The sequence below is a fragment of the Bombina bombina genome, chromosome 7 (genome assembly GCF_027579735.1).
Source record: "Bombina bombina isolate aBomBom1 chromosome 7, aBomBom1.pri, whole genome shotgun sequence".
NCBI classification, from domain to species: domain Eukaryota; kingdom Metazoa; phylum Chordata; class Amphibia; order Anura; family Bombinatoridae; genus Bombina; species Bombina bombina.
Genome location: NC_069505.1, coordinates 444,387,339 through 444,405,284, shown reverse-complemented (window position 1 = coordinate 444,405,284; position 17,946 = coordinate 444,387,339). Strand labels below are relative to the sequence as shown.

The following is a 17,946-nucleotide window of genomic DNA, read 5'->3' as shown; positions in this document are numbered from 1 at the left end:
ACATAATCCATTTAACCCATCTCGCTATGGTAGGAGCCTAGACTGGTCTGAAAGGATGCACATAAGAGATTAAGAGGGGACCAGAGACAGCCAAAGAAGCTGTTCAGGATAAATAGTCTTTCAGGCACGCTGCTACACATAAGTGAGGCTCTTCCTCTAAATAGGGATAGGTTAGTTCAGAGGAAAAGGTCTTTGTACTCCTGTGGATAGAAAAAAGAACCCCTTCTGGGGAGAAAGTAAATCCATCTCTATCCAAAGCCTACACATCCGACACACTGCGAAAGGAGACCGAGGAGGACAGCCAATTTGGCTGATAATTGTTTAAGAGAGAGTTGAGTATTCTGAGGCCAGGATCTAAATGGAGAGAAAATCATGGATACATCCTAAAGGTATTTATATTTGGTTTTTATAGGGATCTTTACCCTGATCCCCCGCATAATGCGGCAGATGAGGTGGTGTTGACCTAAAGGAAAACCATCCACCGGATAGTGAGTTGCAGAGATGGCCAATCTGTAAAGATTAATGGATTGATACGCTTTGCCCTGTTCATAGCGGTGAGCAAGAAAGTTTTCTACTAGGGTAACAGGAGCTGTTTAGGGATCAGTACGTTCTGCCATACACGAATGAAGCCATACTCCAATGAAGCCATACTGACCAGGCTGCCAGGTAAGATCTTCTAGTTCCTGGAGCCCAAGAGTCCAGCAGAAGTTCTCGAGCAGGGATAGAAAGACCTAAAGAGTCCCAGGAACCCTGGAAATCATCCAGGCTAGCAGCTGGAGGCTGTTGTTGAGAATTAGGGGATGGGGAGATCCCTGAGTATCTGTAAGAAGATACGGCCAGAGAGGAAGGACAGAGTTCTAGCAGGTCTAGAAACCAAGCTTGAGGCGGTCCCCAAGGAGTGATCAGGACTAATTGGATTTGGAGCCTGCGTGTGTGCAGAATGACCCTGGGAATCGTGGAGAAATGGGGAAAGGCATAGCCTCCCTTCTGGGGCCAGGTCTGGAGGAAAGCATCCGAAGCTATCTCACCTGGATCTGGGAGCCAACTGAAATAAGCTGGAATCTGTGTGTTGGTCCTGGAAGCAAAGAGGTCCAGAGGGATTGGATGTAAAGGAAAACCGATTTGAGCAGGTGCCAGTCGCTCACATCTCTCCAATAACATGAAAACCAATCCGTTACAACGTTGGACTGGCCCGGTAAGTATTCTGCTATCACAGATATCCTGTGATCGAAGCAGAATTGGTAGAACTGTTTTGCTAAGGAAGACAGGGTCTGTGATCTGGTGCCTCCAAGGCGATTGATATATTGAACCGCTGATATATTGTCCATACAGAGAAGGACACAGCAGTTCATCAAAGAATTTGCGTATTGATATGTAAGGATTCCTCCGGGGTCCATCTGCCTCCTGTAGTTTGGAAGTCCCAAGAAGCTCCCCAGCCCAGAAGGCTGGCATCTGATTCTATTATGTAGTCTGGTAGGAATCCGGAAATAGCCCTGCCATTCCATGCTTTCATATTGTGAAGCCACTAAGACATTTCTTGTTTTGACCTCTTGGGTCAGGGCGATGGACTTGAGGGTAAGAGGATTTAGAGCAAGATGAGTGTTTGAGTCTTTGCATAGCTTGATAGTAAAGAGGCCCCTGGAAGATCGCCTGAATTGAGACTGAGAGCAGACCAATTATCCTGGCTAATTGCCGGAGGGAAATGTGGGACTTCTTTAATGTGGAGCTGAGCTCTTTGCAAATCTTTTTTTGACTTTGTCTCTGGGAAAGCCAGAGAGGCTAAAAGGGAATTCACGAAAAAGCCTAGGAATTCCATAGGCTGGGAAGGAGAGGTACAGGATTTTTCTAAATTTATGGCGAAACCCAGGTTTTGTAGGAGAGAGGCTGTAGTGGACAGGTGTTGTAAGAGGATGGATTTGTCCTGAGCTAGAATGAGAATATCGTCTAGATATGCAATTAGGCGAATTCCCCTGGAACTGAGGAAAGCTGCGACTGGCCTCATGATCTTTGAAGCACCAGGGTGCGTCCTTGCCATAGGAACTGAAAGTAGTGGCGAAAGGACTGGTGCATGGGGACTGTTAGGTAGGCATCTTTTAGATCTAAACGAACCATCCAATTATTTATTTGGGAATGTCTCTGAGAAGATAGATGCCCCCATCTTGAAATGTCTGTAGACTAGGAATCAATTGAGTTTCTTTAGGTTTGACTGGATGGGCTGCCCCATCTTTCTTCTTTACAAAGAACATGTTGCTGAGGAAACCTTTTGAGTGGGTCTCCTCCATAGTGTCTTTTTGCCAAAGTTGTGAAAGTTCTAAATCTATTAGACGTTGCATTTGAGACGGGAAAGGTATGGGGGTTGGAGTAATGGGTTGGGAGGTGAATTGTACGAATTCTAGATGGAAACCCTGGACTGTCTAAAGTACTCATGGGTCTGACGTGACTAGGGACCATGTTGATAAACAATTTTTTGTGGAAAACAAGGGGTAAAGTATTGCTCACCTTGATTGGGTCCTGCTGGGGATGTTTGTAGTTGGCGAGGGGTACCCCTGCTCCTGAAACTTCTACCACTGGTAGGGAAGAGGTCTAATCTGTGGTGCCGTCTGCTGGAAGGAGCCTCTGAAGTTTAGCACGGCTGGGCAGGTGCCCCCTGAACCTGCCAGCCCTGGCAAAAGAAAACCTTTGGGCATACAGGACCCTCCGTACATTAGATTGGGCTCTATCAAGAGTCGTGAGAGTTGACACATATCCGCTGAGTTTCCTGATGAATGATTCATCAAATAATCCTTTTGCTGTGGAACCACCTTCCGAGCAGGCCATTTCTACTAATTTAGAGTCTAGGCAAGAAAGGTCCGCTCTGCGGCGCTCTATAGACAAAGATACGTTTGTATTTCCCAGAAGACATATATTGTTCTTTGCGTCCACTCTGATCCGGAGGGGGTCTAATGAGAGACATTATAGCATTGTCTGCTAATTGAAGGATCTGGGTCAGCGGGCCTACCAAGTCCAGAAGTTTATCTTGAGTAGATTTTAATCATTTGTTAATTCCCCTTCTGGGGTCCCGACCACTTAGAGTCAGGAAAGTGACAATTGTAGGGTCAAATTCTGGGTTATGGGCTTCTTTGTTGGAGAGGATGGGGTGAGGATATTCTGCCCGTAATTTATTCCTGGCTGAGTTAGTCAGGGGTTTACGCAACCAATGTTGTAAGAATTTGGATATATTTGGGGCGGGAAGACCATTCAGAGGATCTGGGATGTCTCAAATTATCTGGATCAAACATGGGCTGACCTAGTGGATTCATAATGGTATTTTCTAAAATATCTGGGTCTTCAGGAGTGACTATAGGCTCATTAGATGGATCATGATCAGTTTCATCGGACAAATAGTCGTCTGGGTAATACTCCGTATCTAAGGGAGCGGGTACATTTTTTGATGGTCCCTCAGCAGAGGTATCACTGGAGGTGGGATTGCTCTCTAGATTTTGCATCCTTTTTAGTTTTCTTTTTAAAGTGGTCAGTCTAAAGACTCTTGTAGGAGGTTGTTAACCAGGGCTGACATGTTTCCCCCCACTGACGCTGAAATCATGGACTGTATGTCCTAGTTGTTCTGAATCAGACATAATAAATCTGATTGTTTAAGGATTGTAATAATAATAAATATCGTATCAATAATAGCCTGCAGCAGAGCTCGCCAGAGTACCGCAATGTATGACAATATCATTAATCAATATCTTTATTAGCTTTTCACATTATAGGATACATTGTTCAGAAGTGGTTTTCACTTGTATAAGCAATTCCAGAAAGGTGTGTGTGTGTGCATTCATTCATTCCATACAAAAAAGTCTAGCACTTGCTCACAAGCTCTCAGCTAAGTTTGAAAGAAACTGTAAGAGTCCGTTACCGCATTTGGCCAAATGGGACAAGCCCAGGTTCCACGTCAAGGTCTCTTCCAAAACCTGGGAACCTAATACAGCAACGGTTCTACTTTCCTTGTTTTACTTACATACATACCACCTGCATTAAAATATAGTAAAGCGGGGGGGCGGAGCTAACTAGCAGAGAGAATGGACGCATCTCTACAGAGCTCCCGCAAATAATAGAATTTAGAAACTATAAGCCTGTAATTAAGGGCGCAGATTGTCTTAAAGATGCAACCGGGACATCAATAGAATTATGATTAGCAAGAATTCTAATAGCTTCGTCCCTCCTGCCACCCTTCTATTGCTAGACCGTGTCCTACAGGGAAAGCAAATCTAAGATGGCGGAGGGCGGATAACGATTACCACAGTTTTATTTGGACCCCCATATGCTCTAAGGATATCGCAGACCTGCAAATCATTACTCAACAGGAGTGACATATTTCCTGAGCGGTGCTGGCTCAGGATTAATGACCGGGTGATAGCGCAAAAACCCCGATTACTGCAGAAGACGTCACAATATTTAGAGGAAACGGCGGCCTACTTTAGCGCAATAGATTACTTTTAGGACTGTAACGCAGATGGAGTACATCACTTTGCTATTAGAGGAACTGTCTGCTCGGCTGGACTGGCATCACGCGGCTTGCATCGATGCTCTACATGACAGAACTGACTCACCTTTTCCTCCTGTGCTCGATCCCAGTACTGATGCCTTTGCTGCCCGGGGAGCTGTGGTAGAGCCCCGTTGTTGTTCCCAGACTGCTGGCATTTTGAACTCTCAGTACACACAGTGGAGGGAGCCTGAGCCTAGCGTAGCCCACAAAACGAAGCTGGAAGGGCTTGAAGAGACCTCTTCTACTACCGGCATTACAGAGGCGCTAGTGAGAGCAGAAGCAGCTTGCACATTTGGGACAATACAGCAGCCGGATGCTTATTTAACATTGATGGTCGCTGTTGCTAATTTTGGAGGCCTGAAGCCCTATACAATCCCACCGCTATTCCCATGGTCTCTGAGAGATATTTTCCCTCAATTTTCTACACTTACAGCTAGATCTGGTGTGGGTTAACCTGGTTCTAATGTCTTGGAGATATCGGCACCATGCTCAGACTCTGACTCACACACGATAGATCTCCCAAATGATGGCTTAAGGGCCTGAGATTAAGGGTCTACCTACCTTCAAATTATTCTATTTTTGGCTCTCTCCCCTAGTTAGGAGTAATACTGAACTTTGAACTTGCATGATTCTATAATTTTTTTTTTTTTATGGTTTTCCCTCTGCATTTCTAGTCCCTGTTTAGTATCTCCCCCTATTACACACCTTACAAGCAGTACCTCACAGTTTAGAATATCAGATATTACAAGGAAGAAACTAGTGGTACTATTCTAGGGTTTATTCGCTTAGGAAGTTTAACTATATTTGCTATATATTTGCAATTTTTCTAACTACTGTCAGAAGGTTTATGATACATAAATTTGCACTGTTCTTATTGTTGATACTATATATATCCCTTTTCACAAAATACAGATCTAACATAGTTTCCAAGCTAAGTAAAGTATGGGAGGGGTCATATTCAAACATATATACTGTTTATTGTGATGTGGGCTGTAAATAATTATAATTTTCCCTACAAACTAGCTACATGAGCGAGTTGGTACATATGTTTTTATACATATATCCTGTTATCCATGTTACCCATATTTGAATTACTGGTATGGTTGTGTCACTTCTGGATTAGTAATCCCTTTGCTTCTGATTGAACTTTTAATATGTTTCTAACCTAATGTTTCCACCTATTTTAAGAGTGTCTTACTGACAAGTATGTTTATGCTGGTTGAGATTCACGACAGATATACCCCTTGCCCTAAACACACTGGTTTGTTAGCTAAGTGGGGAATGCTTTTCTATACTGTCTACTGTATCATATACCATGCTATTTCTATCTTTATGTTTACAATGTTTTATTGGTATGTGTATACAGCACAGTATTCTCTCTTGAGTAAGGGTTATGTACTAGACTCTGATGCACACCTTGCATACTTTAACTAGCAGAGTTGCAGCTCACTAAAGTCATGTAGCACCTACGCAGGGAGTCAGCATAGTATGCCTAATAAGCCCCATTTAAAGATTTATTGAAAATAGTTTGTTCTTTTGATATGTTTCAGTCTCATGAACTAAGGTTGAGATTCATTTATTTTATTATTGTAATATCAGGAGTTTCTATCCCTTATAGATCAGGTTTAACGTTTACAGATATTACATTAGCACATAGATAAGCTGAGGTAAATTTATCTGCATTGTATAGTCAGAATTGAAAGATAGGTGCAATTTTCATGCATTTGAGCCATATGCATGTTATATGTGTCTCACATGCTTATCTTAATGGCAGAATAGATACTCTGTATATACGCACAAATCCATATGGTAAACAATTGCTTTACGTTCTTACTTCACCCCTATATGAGTCTCTCTTCTAACAGTGGAATAAGGGTTATGTACTAGACTCTGATGCACACCTTGCATACTTTAACTAGCAGAGTTGCAGCTTACTAAAGTCATGTAGAACCTACGCAGGGAGTCAGCATAATATGCCCAATAAGCCTAATTTAAAGATTACATTTAAATGCACTTCAATAGGGCTACTATTCCATAACATAAGCTTGCTCCAGATAGGTAACCTTAGTATATCATTGACATTTGTCAAGGTTATACTTTCTAAACATTCTAAGTTGGTAAGTTTGCTTTAGACACCCTAATTGTGAGTCAGGATGTAGCAGTATACATGGATAATGTATGTTTACTTAGAAGGGTTTGGTATACCAATCTAGGCTTGTTCTGCTGGTTGCGGCCGGACCAGTGGAATTGGCATTATACGTAACTAATACAGAAGAGACTCCTCTCCTCCCTTTCCCGTCGGTACTTGTTGCCTACGGGTCATACCCCTACTCCCTTTTCCCCTGGTGCCGGTAGATGGCACCTCCCCAGGAGAGGAGCCCCTCTAGAAGCCCTTTATATCTCGTTTTATACTATGTTTCATATTATCTACCTCATATTTCATGTTACATACATCCTGATACTTTGCTATGAGAATAATTGTTCCAGAATGTAATCTGACCCGTATTATACACAAAAACCCAGGATATTTGAAAAGGTCTCTACGTAAGAGTATATATAGAGTTCAGCTATAATGATGACAGCTTGGAAAGTTTGTAAACTCTAATTGAATCTATAACTCCGTCCCCCCCGCTCTCATAGCTATAATCCACTCTTATATTAGGTGGATAAATAAGCGGTATTAATCCGCTACAAACATTATTTTGTCATAAGTTGCTCTTAGTCTTTTGTTTCCCATGAAGATGAGGCTTTCTGCCCCCTGTTCACATGTATTTAATAGGAGCAACTTGTTTTGATTCCCTATAATTTGTCAATCCTTCAAAAATAAATACACCTCTATCATAATAAACGTATCACCCTATAGGAAGTATAATTTACCAGGGTTGTTTAAATTCTTTCATTCTTTCATTATTATCTTTGTTATGACATAGGAAACGAAATAGAAAAGAGGTAAATTCAGAATGTAAAAGTTGTACTTCGCATTTACAGCCAATGTCTTATTAATAACATATGTTATGTTCTATAACAAGCTGCTGATTGTATACTGTTTGACGTTTTGTATTTTTGATATTGCCTCAATAAAAAAACTTTGATTTAAAAAAAATATAGTAAAGCAGTAAATACTTGCAAAATATCCAATGATACACTTGTGTTAAGTATATAAAGATCGGAAAATGAAATAAATTAGGCAATAAAAGAGAGGATTACATCGGATTGCAAAACAGGTGTAATCTCAGAAAATGGAGAAAACAAAATGGCCGTGGTCACGTGGCACGGCGCAAAAGACGTTGCGTGATCCATGATGGCGGCCGGGTTAGGAGAAGAAGCCACAAGAAAGATGGCCCCTCGTGCAAAGCAGGACAAAATAAATGCCGGCCCATGTGTTTGCAGCGTATATTAAATTACAGGTATTAGTATTAGACAGCAGTATTACAAAGGTAAGAGAAGTGATAAGAGAAAACGGTAGAAAAACCGTATCTGAGCTATATGTTATAAAGAAATTTGATAAATCGGCAAATAAGTTGTTAGAAAAAATAGAAAGGAAAAAGAAATCCACTCTCAGTGAATGAGTGGGGAGTGATTTATTTGTCAAACTTTTATCTCTATAGCAAATTATCTAGTGCTTTTATTCCTATCACCTTCTCTGCCGGAGAGCAGTAAAGAAAGAGGAAGTGATTGACTTATACTGTATTATGGTTGCTGTGCCCCTATTGGCTGAGGGCTTTTTACTTTGTTTAAATGTTATGTATCTTTACTGCTAGAGATGTAAAGCAAAATTCTCGCCTCCTGGCTTGCAATAAAATTGAGGAGCTGTCTTCTGGTGAATGGCCTGGGAAAATGACCAGCAGCTGGGCTTGTGTTCTGTTCCTTTTATTGGGCAGGGCTTGTCACTACCAACCTATCATCTGTCTCTTTTTGTCCCATTAGCTCTCTGCCCTGGAGATCTTTGTGATCGGTGCTATTGCCAAAGCTATTGCCACAACCTTAACGTATCCACTACAGACGGTTCAGTCCATACTAAGGGTGAGTGCTGCAGCTTATAGCTGTGTGTATAGTGTGGGTGTCTGTGTATAGTGTGTGGGCCCTACTTGCCTTTGCTAGGTATCTAATCTTGTGGTAAGTAGATGTTGGTTACTTAGATCTGCAGTATAATAACCCTGGCTTTTTGCCGTCTCCATGTGCCCTCCCTATTTAAATTTGATTAGAGCTGTGTATTCTGCAGTATCTGAGATCGCTACTTGTTCCTAGAGGTTTTGCACAATATTCTGCACCAATAGACAACTTTTATAGCAGTGACAGGGATGTGGTGCCAGAGTTTACTGGGTGACTGAACTACTGAACAGCCCCATCTTGGAAATAGTTAATCTGACCTGGAAATAAGACATGAGCACGGCATTTCAAAACATCTGCACAGTATATATCGGTAATTAAGTCCCGCATTCCATAAGGTCTGTACACACAAATGTTTGTTTGTTTATGTGTGTGTACAGTATATATCAGTAATTAATGCTGTATTACATAAGGTATGCGCACACAAATGTTTATATATGCACAGTATATATCAGTAATTAATGCTGGTCTGCACATACAGTACATGTTAGATATATATATATATATATATCAGTAATTATATGTCGCATTACATAAGGTCTGTACACACAATAAATGTTTATATATGCACAGTATATATTGGTAATTAATGCTGCATTACATAAGGTCTGCACACACAGTACATGTTTTATATATGCACAGTATATATCAGTAATTAAGTGCTACATTACTTTAGGTCTGCGCACACAATAAATGTTTATATATGCACAGTATATATCAGTAATTAATGCTGCATTACGTAAGGTCTGCACACACAAATGTTATATGCACAGTATATATCAGTAATTAGGGCTGCAATACAAAAGGTTTTTGCACACTGTGTGTGTGTGTGTGTGTGTGTGTGTACGTTGTGACACTATTTAGCCCTTAGGAATTCCTATTTGTTGGCTCTAGAAGTGTTTACATTAAATAGTGAGGGGAACTACAACTTGTGTTGCAGTTGTGAGATTGCCCAATCGTATCATGGTTACGTATGTAGACGAGGGTTGGTGTGGTGGGTACCACTGATCCCGTGGGGGTGTGGCTTAATGTCGTCCTTTTGTTTACTTACCCATACACACTGTCTCTTGCATAGCAGGCTATAATAACTCACAGCAGATTCTGTTATATTCATTTTATACATCTTTATAATTTGCCAGGTTTTTTGTGCTGCGTAACAGCACATAGTTTCACCAATCATGCTGAGCATGTGTGTGTTGGTTTGAGCACGTGGGTATGCATAAAGGGGCTTGGTGTGCATGTGTCAGGTTAAGCATGTTGGTATGCATATAGGGGCTGAGCGTGCATGTGTTAAGCACAAGCGTATGCATTTAGGGGCTGAGCTTGTGTATGGGGTTGAGCACGTGGGAATGCATATAGGGGCTGAGAGTGTGTGTGTGTGGGGTTGAGCATGTGGGAATGCATATAGGGGCTGAACGTTTTGTGTGGGGTTGAGCACGTGGGAATGCATATAGGGGCTGAGTGTGCGTGTGTTGGGTTGAGCACGTGGGAATGCATATAGGGGCTGAGTGTGCGTGTGTTGGGTTGAGCACGTGGGAATGCATATAGGGGCTGAGCTTGTGTATGGGGTTGAGCACGTGGGAATGCATATAGGGGCTGAGCGTGTGTGTGTGGGGTTGAGCATGTGGGAATGCATATAGGGGCTGAGCGTGTGTGTGGGGTTGAGCACGTGGGAATGCATATAGGGGCTGAGCGTGCATGTGGGGTTGAGCACGTGGGAATGCATATAGGGGCTGAGCGTGCGTGTGGGGTTGAGCACGTGGGAATGCATATAGGGGCTGAGCGTGCGTGTGTGGGGTTGAGCATGTGGGAATGCATATAGGGCTGAGCGTGCGTGTGTTGGGTTGAGCACATGGGGATCGGGTTACTTTCAGGAATCCTGAATTAACCTCTTGCTGTCATTTTGTTCTCACAGTTTAGTAAAGTAAATGTGAGCGTGGAGAAGAAGCGATTTGCCAGTGTGCGTAACGTTGTGTACCTCCTGCAGCAGAGAGTAAGGTCAGTGTACAAGAGTGGGTGCTGGGGCCCTGCTCGCTGGATAGTGTCACTAAGGCCTCTCCTCTCTCTCTGCAGGCGCCTGGGGTTCCTGGGCTTGTACAAAGGCCTCGAGGCGAAGCTGCTGCAGACTATCCTCACTGCTGCTCTCATGTTCCTGGTTTACGAGAAGATGTCTTCCTTTACTTTCAGAATTATGGGTCTGCAGAAGTCCTGAGGCCTTAATTGGAGGTGGAGCTGTGACATTTAGCACTTAAACTGTTATTTTTATAAATCCTGAAATAAAGCAACAAGTTTCATTATCTTCTGATTTGCTTTTGTGCACCAGTAATAGGGGAGAAATCTTGTTGGTCGTGGGAAGGGGCCCTGTGTCCAGGGTTTGATTAGGAATGTTCTCCTGGTGCCCTATCAACATTTCCTTCTTAATACACAGCTACAGTCCACAGCTGCATTCATTACTTGTGGGAAATACAACACCTGGCCACCAGGAGGAGGTAAAGACACCCCAGCCAAAGTCTTAAATACCTCCCCCCCCACTTCCCCCATCCCCCAGTTATTCTTTGCCTTTCGTCACAGGAGGAGGACAGAGTAGTGTCAGAAGATTTCGGCGTAGTTCCTTAGGAAGGGTATCTGCCCTTCGATGTGGGACTGGAGTTTTAAGTAGTCTTGTCAGCCTCTCAGTGTGAGCATTGATGAAAGTTAGAGTCTGGAGATGCAGGGAGAGTCTTTCTGCGAAACCATCCAGACTCATTAACAGCTCCATAGGCAATCGGCGTTGACGAGTTTCGCTACCTGTGTTTTTTGTTTTTTTTTCACTCAAGTCCATGTTAGAAGTGCTGCTACCATCTACTCAACGTTTTTTTTTTGCCACACCGGATCTTTGGAAGCGTTCCATAGCTTTGTTATAAAATATAGACCCAAAAGAGTGCATTTTAAAATGGATGCCATGGATGCACGAACAAAATTGGCTGCAATAGCTCATAACAAGAACTCATCCAGAGTACAAGCTAGAATCAAATATCCCAATGAAAAAAGTGGTTGTTTTGGACAATTGAGGTTTAATTTTTATTACCCTAAAAGTAAGAAGGAGTGGCTTCTAAGACCAGTGTATGAGGAGATGGACATGAGTCATATTTCTGAAATGAATACCTATGTACTTGATCTTGTTGAAGGTACAATTGGCCATGATTGGGTTTCCAAAAATCCTACTATGCCTCCCAATATAGCATCAACACCAAGACCACCTAAAAAAGAACTTTTAGAGAAACAAAGAACTCTATTTCCAAAAAAAATTATCGAGTAATTACATTAAAAAAAATTGTAGATATGTAATTCACATATCTTCCAAGGATTTCTTTTAAAAAAAATATATATTATTTTTTAAATTAAAGGGACAGTCTAGGCCAAAATAAACTTTAATGATTCAGATAGAGCATGTAATTTTAAACAATTTTCCAATTTACTTTTATCACCAATTTTGCTTTGTTCTCTTGGTATTCTTAGTTGAAAGCTTAACCTAGGAGGTTCATATGCTAATTTCTTAGACCTTGAAGCCCACCTCTTTCAGATTTCATTTTAACAGTTTTTCACCACTAGAGGGTGATAGTTCACATATTTCATATAGATAACACTGTGCTCGTGCACGAGAAGTTATCTGGGAGCAGGCACTGATTGGCTAGACTGCAAGTCTGTCAAAAGAACTGGAAAAAGGGGCAGTTTGCAGAGGCTTAGATACAAGATAAACACAGAGGTTAAAAGTATATTATTATAACTGTGTTGGTTATGCAAAACTGGGAAATGGGTAATAAAGGGATTATCTATCTTTTAAAACAATAAAAATTCTGGTGTAGACTGTCCCTTTAAAGTGAATATAACTTTATTTTTTTTATTTCCAATGTTTAAAAAATATTGTGGACTCTCCATGCCATTGGAAAGAAAACAAAATTTATTCTTACCTGATGATAAATTATTTTCTTTCCTGGCATGGAGAGTCCACAACCCGCCCCTATCTAAATTCTAGACGGCTTACTATTTTTGTTTGTAATTTTTTCTAAACTTCAGGCACCTCTATAACCTTTGCTAGGGTGTTGCCAGGAGTTAAATTTCCCCACTAGTAATTGGAATGGGATTCATGGACTCTCCGTGCCAGGAAAAAAAATAATTTATCAGGTAATCATACATTTTGTTATTCGGTTCTCACTGTGGTTTGGCTAAGATCAGAGTAAAGGTTTCGATACAAAAGTGTCACTAGTGCTAGGAGACCTGGGGAGCTGAGCTTGTTAAAAGAGACGATGTACTAATGCAAGTTCTTTTGTATTCAAAGCAGCTTCTGGAATGCCTTTATGAAATGGGCTGGGCTGTCACGATACACTAGGAGGTTGACTTCTGCTGCTGCTTCTTGTTTGACGCTTTTGATTGCTTTCACCCATTGCTTTATACATATATTCACTCTCATACTGTGGATGGAGCTGGATTATATGTCTTTGTTGGTTCATGGACTTGGTCCTCTCTACATACTTTTTCTAAATTTTACAAGTTCAATACTTTTGCCTTGGCTGAGGCTTCTTTTGGGAGACATTTTCTTCAAGCAGTGGTGCCTTCTGTTTAGGTTCCCTGTCTTGTCCCTCCCTTATCTGTGTACTCTAGCTTGGGTATTGATTCCCAATAGTAAATAGATGATCCGTGGACTCACCGTGTCATTAGAAAGAAAACAAAATTTATGCTTACCTGATGAATTTCTTTCTTGACACGGTGAGTCCACGGCCGGCCCTGTATTTTTCTACAGACCTCAGGCACCTCTGCAACTTTATGTTCCTTCCTTTCCCTTTGGTCGAATGACTGGGGTATGTGGGTAGGGAAGTGATATTTTAACAGCTTTGCTGTGGTGCTCTTTGCCTCCTTCTGCTGGCCAGGAGGGACATTCCCAACAGTAATTACGATGATCCGTGGACTCGCCATATCCAGAAAAAAATACATTCAGATAAGCATAAATTTTTGTTTTTCTTTCTAATGACACGGTGAGTCCACGGATCATCATCAATTACTGTTGGGAATATCACTGTTGGCCAGCAGGAGGAGGCAAAGAGCACCACAGCAAAGCTGTTAAGTATCACTTCCCTTCCCACAACCCCCAGTCATTCTCTTTGCCTCTAGTGCAAGGAAGAGGTGAAGTTATTAGGTATCCTGATGAATTTCTTCAATCAAGATTTTTTTTATTTTGAAGTCTGGGTAAGATTGCTCTGGCCATTAATCACAATTTGGGTCTAGCTGTACTCTACGTTAGTCTCTTCAGCAGGGCTGTGGTAGCTTTAGAGCAGTTAGGAACTTGTAAAGTGGGCTTTGCTGCGTTTTTCCTAACATGTTGCTGCCCTGGTATCGAAAGCCTGAGTAAGTTTACTGTCTTTCTCTTTTACACAGGCCTCTGAGGAGCGGCATCCTCTCATACTTTGCGAGTCGTCTGACTGCCGGCCGGCTAGAATGCAGGTAAGTGCCTTCTGTCTTCTCGGGCTAGGAGGCTGGCACTGAAGGGGTTATGGACCCTCTGCTTTTAGTGGGACAAATCCTTATGGATGCTTAGAGCAGTATGCAGGCACAGGAGACGTGGGGACTTGGGGGTTAATCCCCTTCATAGCAGAGGAAGGGGTTAACCTAATTGAGGCTCAGATCTACATTTTAGTTCTTTATTTAGACAGCCCCCCCTTTTTAATGTCCGAATGGTCTAAATTGACTAGGTCAGGGGAGTAACAAGTACTGCGCCATTTCTTTTGGACTGCATAGCTGTGATAGGGTCTTAACAGGGACCGTGCACTTATGTTTTTTCTCGTTGAGGATACGAGAGGCACATTTTACTCTTAGTTTTTAGGGTCTTATTAGGAGCGGAAAGGCTCTATGTACTGCTTATTGACTTTTAGGCTGTAGTTAGTGTTTAAGATGGTGCGGTAGGATGAAGTGCGATGTTTGCGCACTTCATCTCCATGTTTTCGTGTCCCCGCCTACTTTTCTCGAGTACGGAGAAGTGCCATCTTTAATTCTTAATGCAGTTGTGATAACCCCGCCTCGTTCTCCGACTGAGTACAGAGTGGCGTTACTATCCTGTATGGCTCTGAGGACTTAGAAAGCTAGTTCTGTGAGACAGAGTCTAGCAAATATTGTAGTTCTCTTAATCAGTCTCTACCTCTGTAGTTTTTCGATCGGCAAGGATTATATAGAGAGTTTTCTCATAATCCTCTGTGGGGCTTGTTAGACTTATGTTTATCAGAGCTTGGGGAAAATTTATACTTTTTATTCCAACCCGTGTATATAAACATCCCAATGTCGAAATACTTATACTTGCAGTGGGATTGGGCAGAATTTAGCTTGTTTCAGAAGTTGCACATTCTTAGACCTTGGTTTAGGTTGAATTTTCTTCACTAAAGGAAATATTTCCATAAGTCCAATTTCTTTTGTTAAAAAATGGAACAGAGATCTCCACACACACACACACACACATTCTCTTTACTCTTAAAGCGAGTGTCATTTTATATATAAAAGTTATTTTTAGCCTCATGTCTCCCTGGATGATGCTGTTTGGGCTTCGCCACAGTTTTCTCCTCAAACGTCCCAAGCCTTTTTATGGCGTCTCATGCAGTGCCCTGCGGTTCCTTTCAATCTCCTGGAGGAGTTAATTGCTTGCAGATTGGTCTGCCCGGGTGTCTTCTGGTATCTGTGGCATTATCTGCTTTTCCTATCTTAAAGGGAAATCGCAAGAGGACAGCTGATGAATCAGGTTTCTGATCTGCTTGCTACACTTATTGCCCTCCTTATAGTTTGATAAGGGGGATAGTCGGTAGTATCCGAGGGTTAAATCTCCGATTCGGACAGTTTAATTCCTTTTTATGCTGAAGTAGTTACCTTCAGATTCAAGCCTGAATATCTTTTGAGTATTATTTGGGTGGGGTAGCCACCTGGTAGACACAGACTCCCTGTCATTGTCAGTCTTCAAGAATCTAGTTACTTTTTTATAAACTAGGATTCGTCTGTGAAAATTTTTCCTGTTCTCGTATCGTGCTAGGGGACTTTTCTCAGGTATGGGCAAGGAGTCCTTTGTCCCCATCTCCTGTCTGTCAGAAGCTGTTTTGTTTAAATATTATGGCGCACGGTGCTTAAAGGTTACTAATCTTAGAACAAGGAGACACAGGTTCTAATCCAGTACAGAGCTTTTGCTCAGCTTTCACACACATAGTCTGATGTGGTTTTTATTAAGATTGCTATTCTGGTTAAGAGATATTTGATTCATAAAAGGATGGATGCTCTTTTAAGGTTGAAGTTCTTATGAGCAAAGGCAACATTCGTTTGGTGTGCCGCCTTGTTTGATCCGATCTGGAGGACTCCATGTGGAGATTCAGGTCAGAAAGGCTGTCAGGCCAATCCTTTTTATTCTGTGGCTCTTCCCCTTTGTCAACCAAACAGGAGCAGTTCAAGTCTTCTTGGATACCTACTTAGTCTGGATCAGGGGGAAGTAATTAAAGAAACCCGCAGCTAATTCTCATTCAGCAGGTAGGGTTTACTTCTGTGCCAGGATTGAATCCTGTGGAAAGTAGTATATCTCAATTTTTCTCATCCCTGGATACGGGATGCACTAGATTCCTAAGGGGCCATAGATTTAGTTTCCAGGGTTTCTGGTTGATATTCAAACCCTTCCTCCCAGGAGCAGGTTCCACCTCTCAGGATTAGCTGTAGCCTGGGGAGGTGTTCTAGAAATTTGTTCAGGATCTCCCTCTCGGGGAGTGATTGTTCTAGTTTAGGAACAGGGTTTTTTTTTTTTTTCCCAAGGGCATAGTGGTTAGCTACTCTGCTTCTGAAGCAGTTGTTGTGGATTGGAACCCAGGCAAGCTGCTGTTTTCTCATCCGGAATGTGCTTGTGGTGATAGCTTGCATACTTAAGCAGACTATATTTATACCGTCCTTCAAGATGGAGACTATAAGAGGGGCAGGTTTTATCATCCTTAGACCTAAAGGATGTGTTTCTTCAGGTTCCCTTTCAAGGGGATCTTCTCAGAATCTGAGTTTTGCCTTTTCGGCCAAGCTTTTTCTGTTTGTGGTTAAACAATGGCTTTGCCACAGCTCCCAGAGTTTTTTTTTATTTATTTTTTTTCTGGACCACAATTCGGTTCCGGGAATTGCAGTGGCGTACCTCCTGGGTGTCCTTATGATTCAGACGACATTTTTCTACAAGAAAGATCTCATTCGGAGTTCTTGTTGTCTTCTTCGTTCCACGAATGGAAGTGGAGCTGGAATAGAGCTACCTTGTTCCAACTGCAAGTGTAGTTTACTATTTCCTTTCAATGAAAATCTACCTGACGGAGGTCAGAACAGTGAGAATCCTTTTATTTCTTCTACAAGATACAAGTCCACGGATTTCATCCTTGTGGGATATTCTCCTCCTGCTAACAGGAAGTGGCAAAGAGCACCACAGCAGAGCTGTATATATAGCTCCTCCCTTCCCCTCCACCTCCAGTCATTCTCTTTGCCTGTGTTATACTAGGAAGAGGTAAAGTGAGGTGTTAGTGTTTCTTCAATCAAGAAGTTTTTTATTTTTAATGGTACCGGTGAGTACTATTTTCCTCAGGGGGGTTTGGAAGAAGAATTCTGCCCTGAGGTTGATGATCTTAGCAGCTGTAACTAAGATCCATGTTGGTTACCACAGATCTGAAGGTTACAGGAGACATCTTCAGTGTGGAGACCGTTTCATGCTGTCTGCAGCATTTGAGGTATGTGCAGCCTTTTTATTCTGAAGAGACTTGGTATGTCAGAAAATGGCTGAAAATGTATTCCCTTTTAGGGAAAGGGGTAAGCAGTGGACCTATTTGCAAGGGGGTGTTACTGAAACCTGTTCATATTTTTTATTTTTTTTCTGTTGACATTTTGGGCAAGGTTTATAATGAGGGCTATGTGCTGCAATTTTCATTATAAGACACTGGGGATTTATATATTTACGGTGGTGTTTTACATTATGACCGTTGCATGTTATTTGGGGTAATCATTCCACATGGCTAGTTTGCTTAACTGCTCCTCCATGTGGTTGTTTGGGCCTACTCGGTCATCGGTCCTGATGGGCGGGGCTTATTTTCACGCGCTCAGTTTTCTGTCTAGGAGGCAGCAGGCTTTAGCTCCGGTGGAGCTTGAACAGAGTTCTTTCCTCTCTGGATTGTTGTCGAATCTTCTAGAAGTACCCTGGGTGCAGAGGGTATTTTTGTGCCGACTTATTATATATGGCTATAAATACTGTTTAGCAGTTAATCTTTCCCTAATACTTAGGGGGCAATACTTTTTGG

General features: G+C 42.0%; 1 protein-coding gene across 2 annotated transcripts in view; it reads left to right on the top strand.

The window, feature by feature from the left end:
- SLC25A17 (solute carrier family 25 member 17) overlaps positions 1-10,935 on the top strand; it is a 29,172-nt gene extending 18,237 nt beyond the window's left edge. For both annotated transcript variants that reach the window (XM_053721390.1, XM_053721389.1), the window contains exons 7-9: positions 8,456-8,551; positions 10,554-10,636; positions 10,712-10,935. In XM_053721390.1, coding sequence (XP_053577365.1) covers positions 8,456-8,551; positions 10,554-10,636; positions 10,712-10,850 — 318 coding nt within the window. In that variant the 3' untranslated portion in view covers positions 10,851-10,935. The remainder of the gene's footprint in view (positions 1-8,455; positions 8,552-10,553; positions 10,637-10,711) is intronic.
- The last annotated feature ends 7,011 nt before the right edge of the window (positions 10,936-17,946 follow it).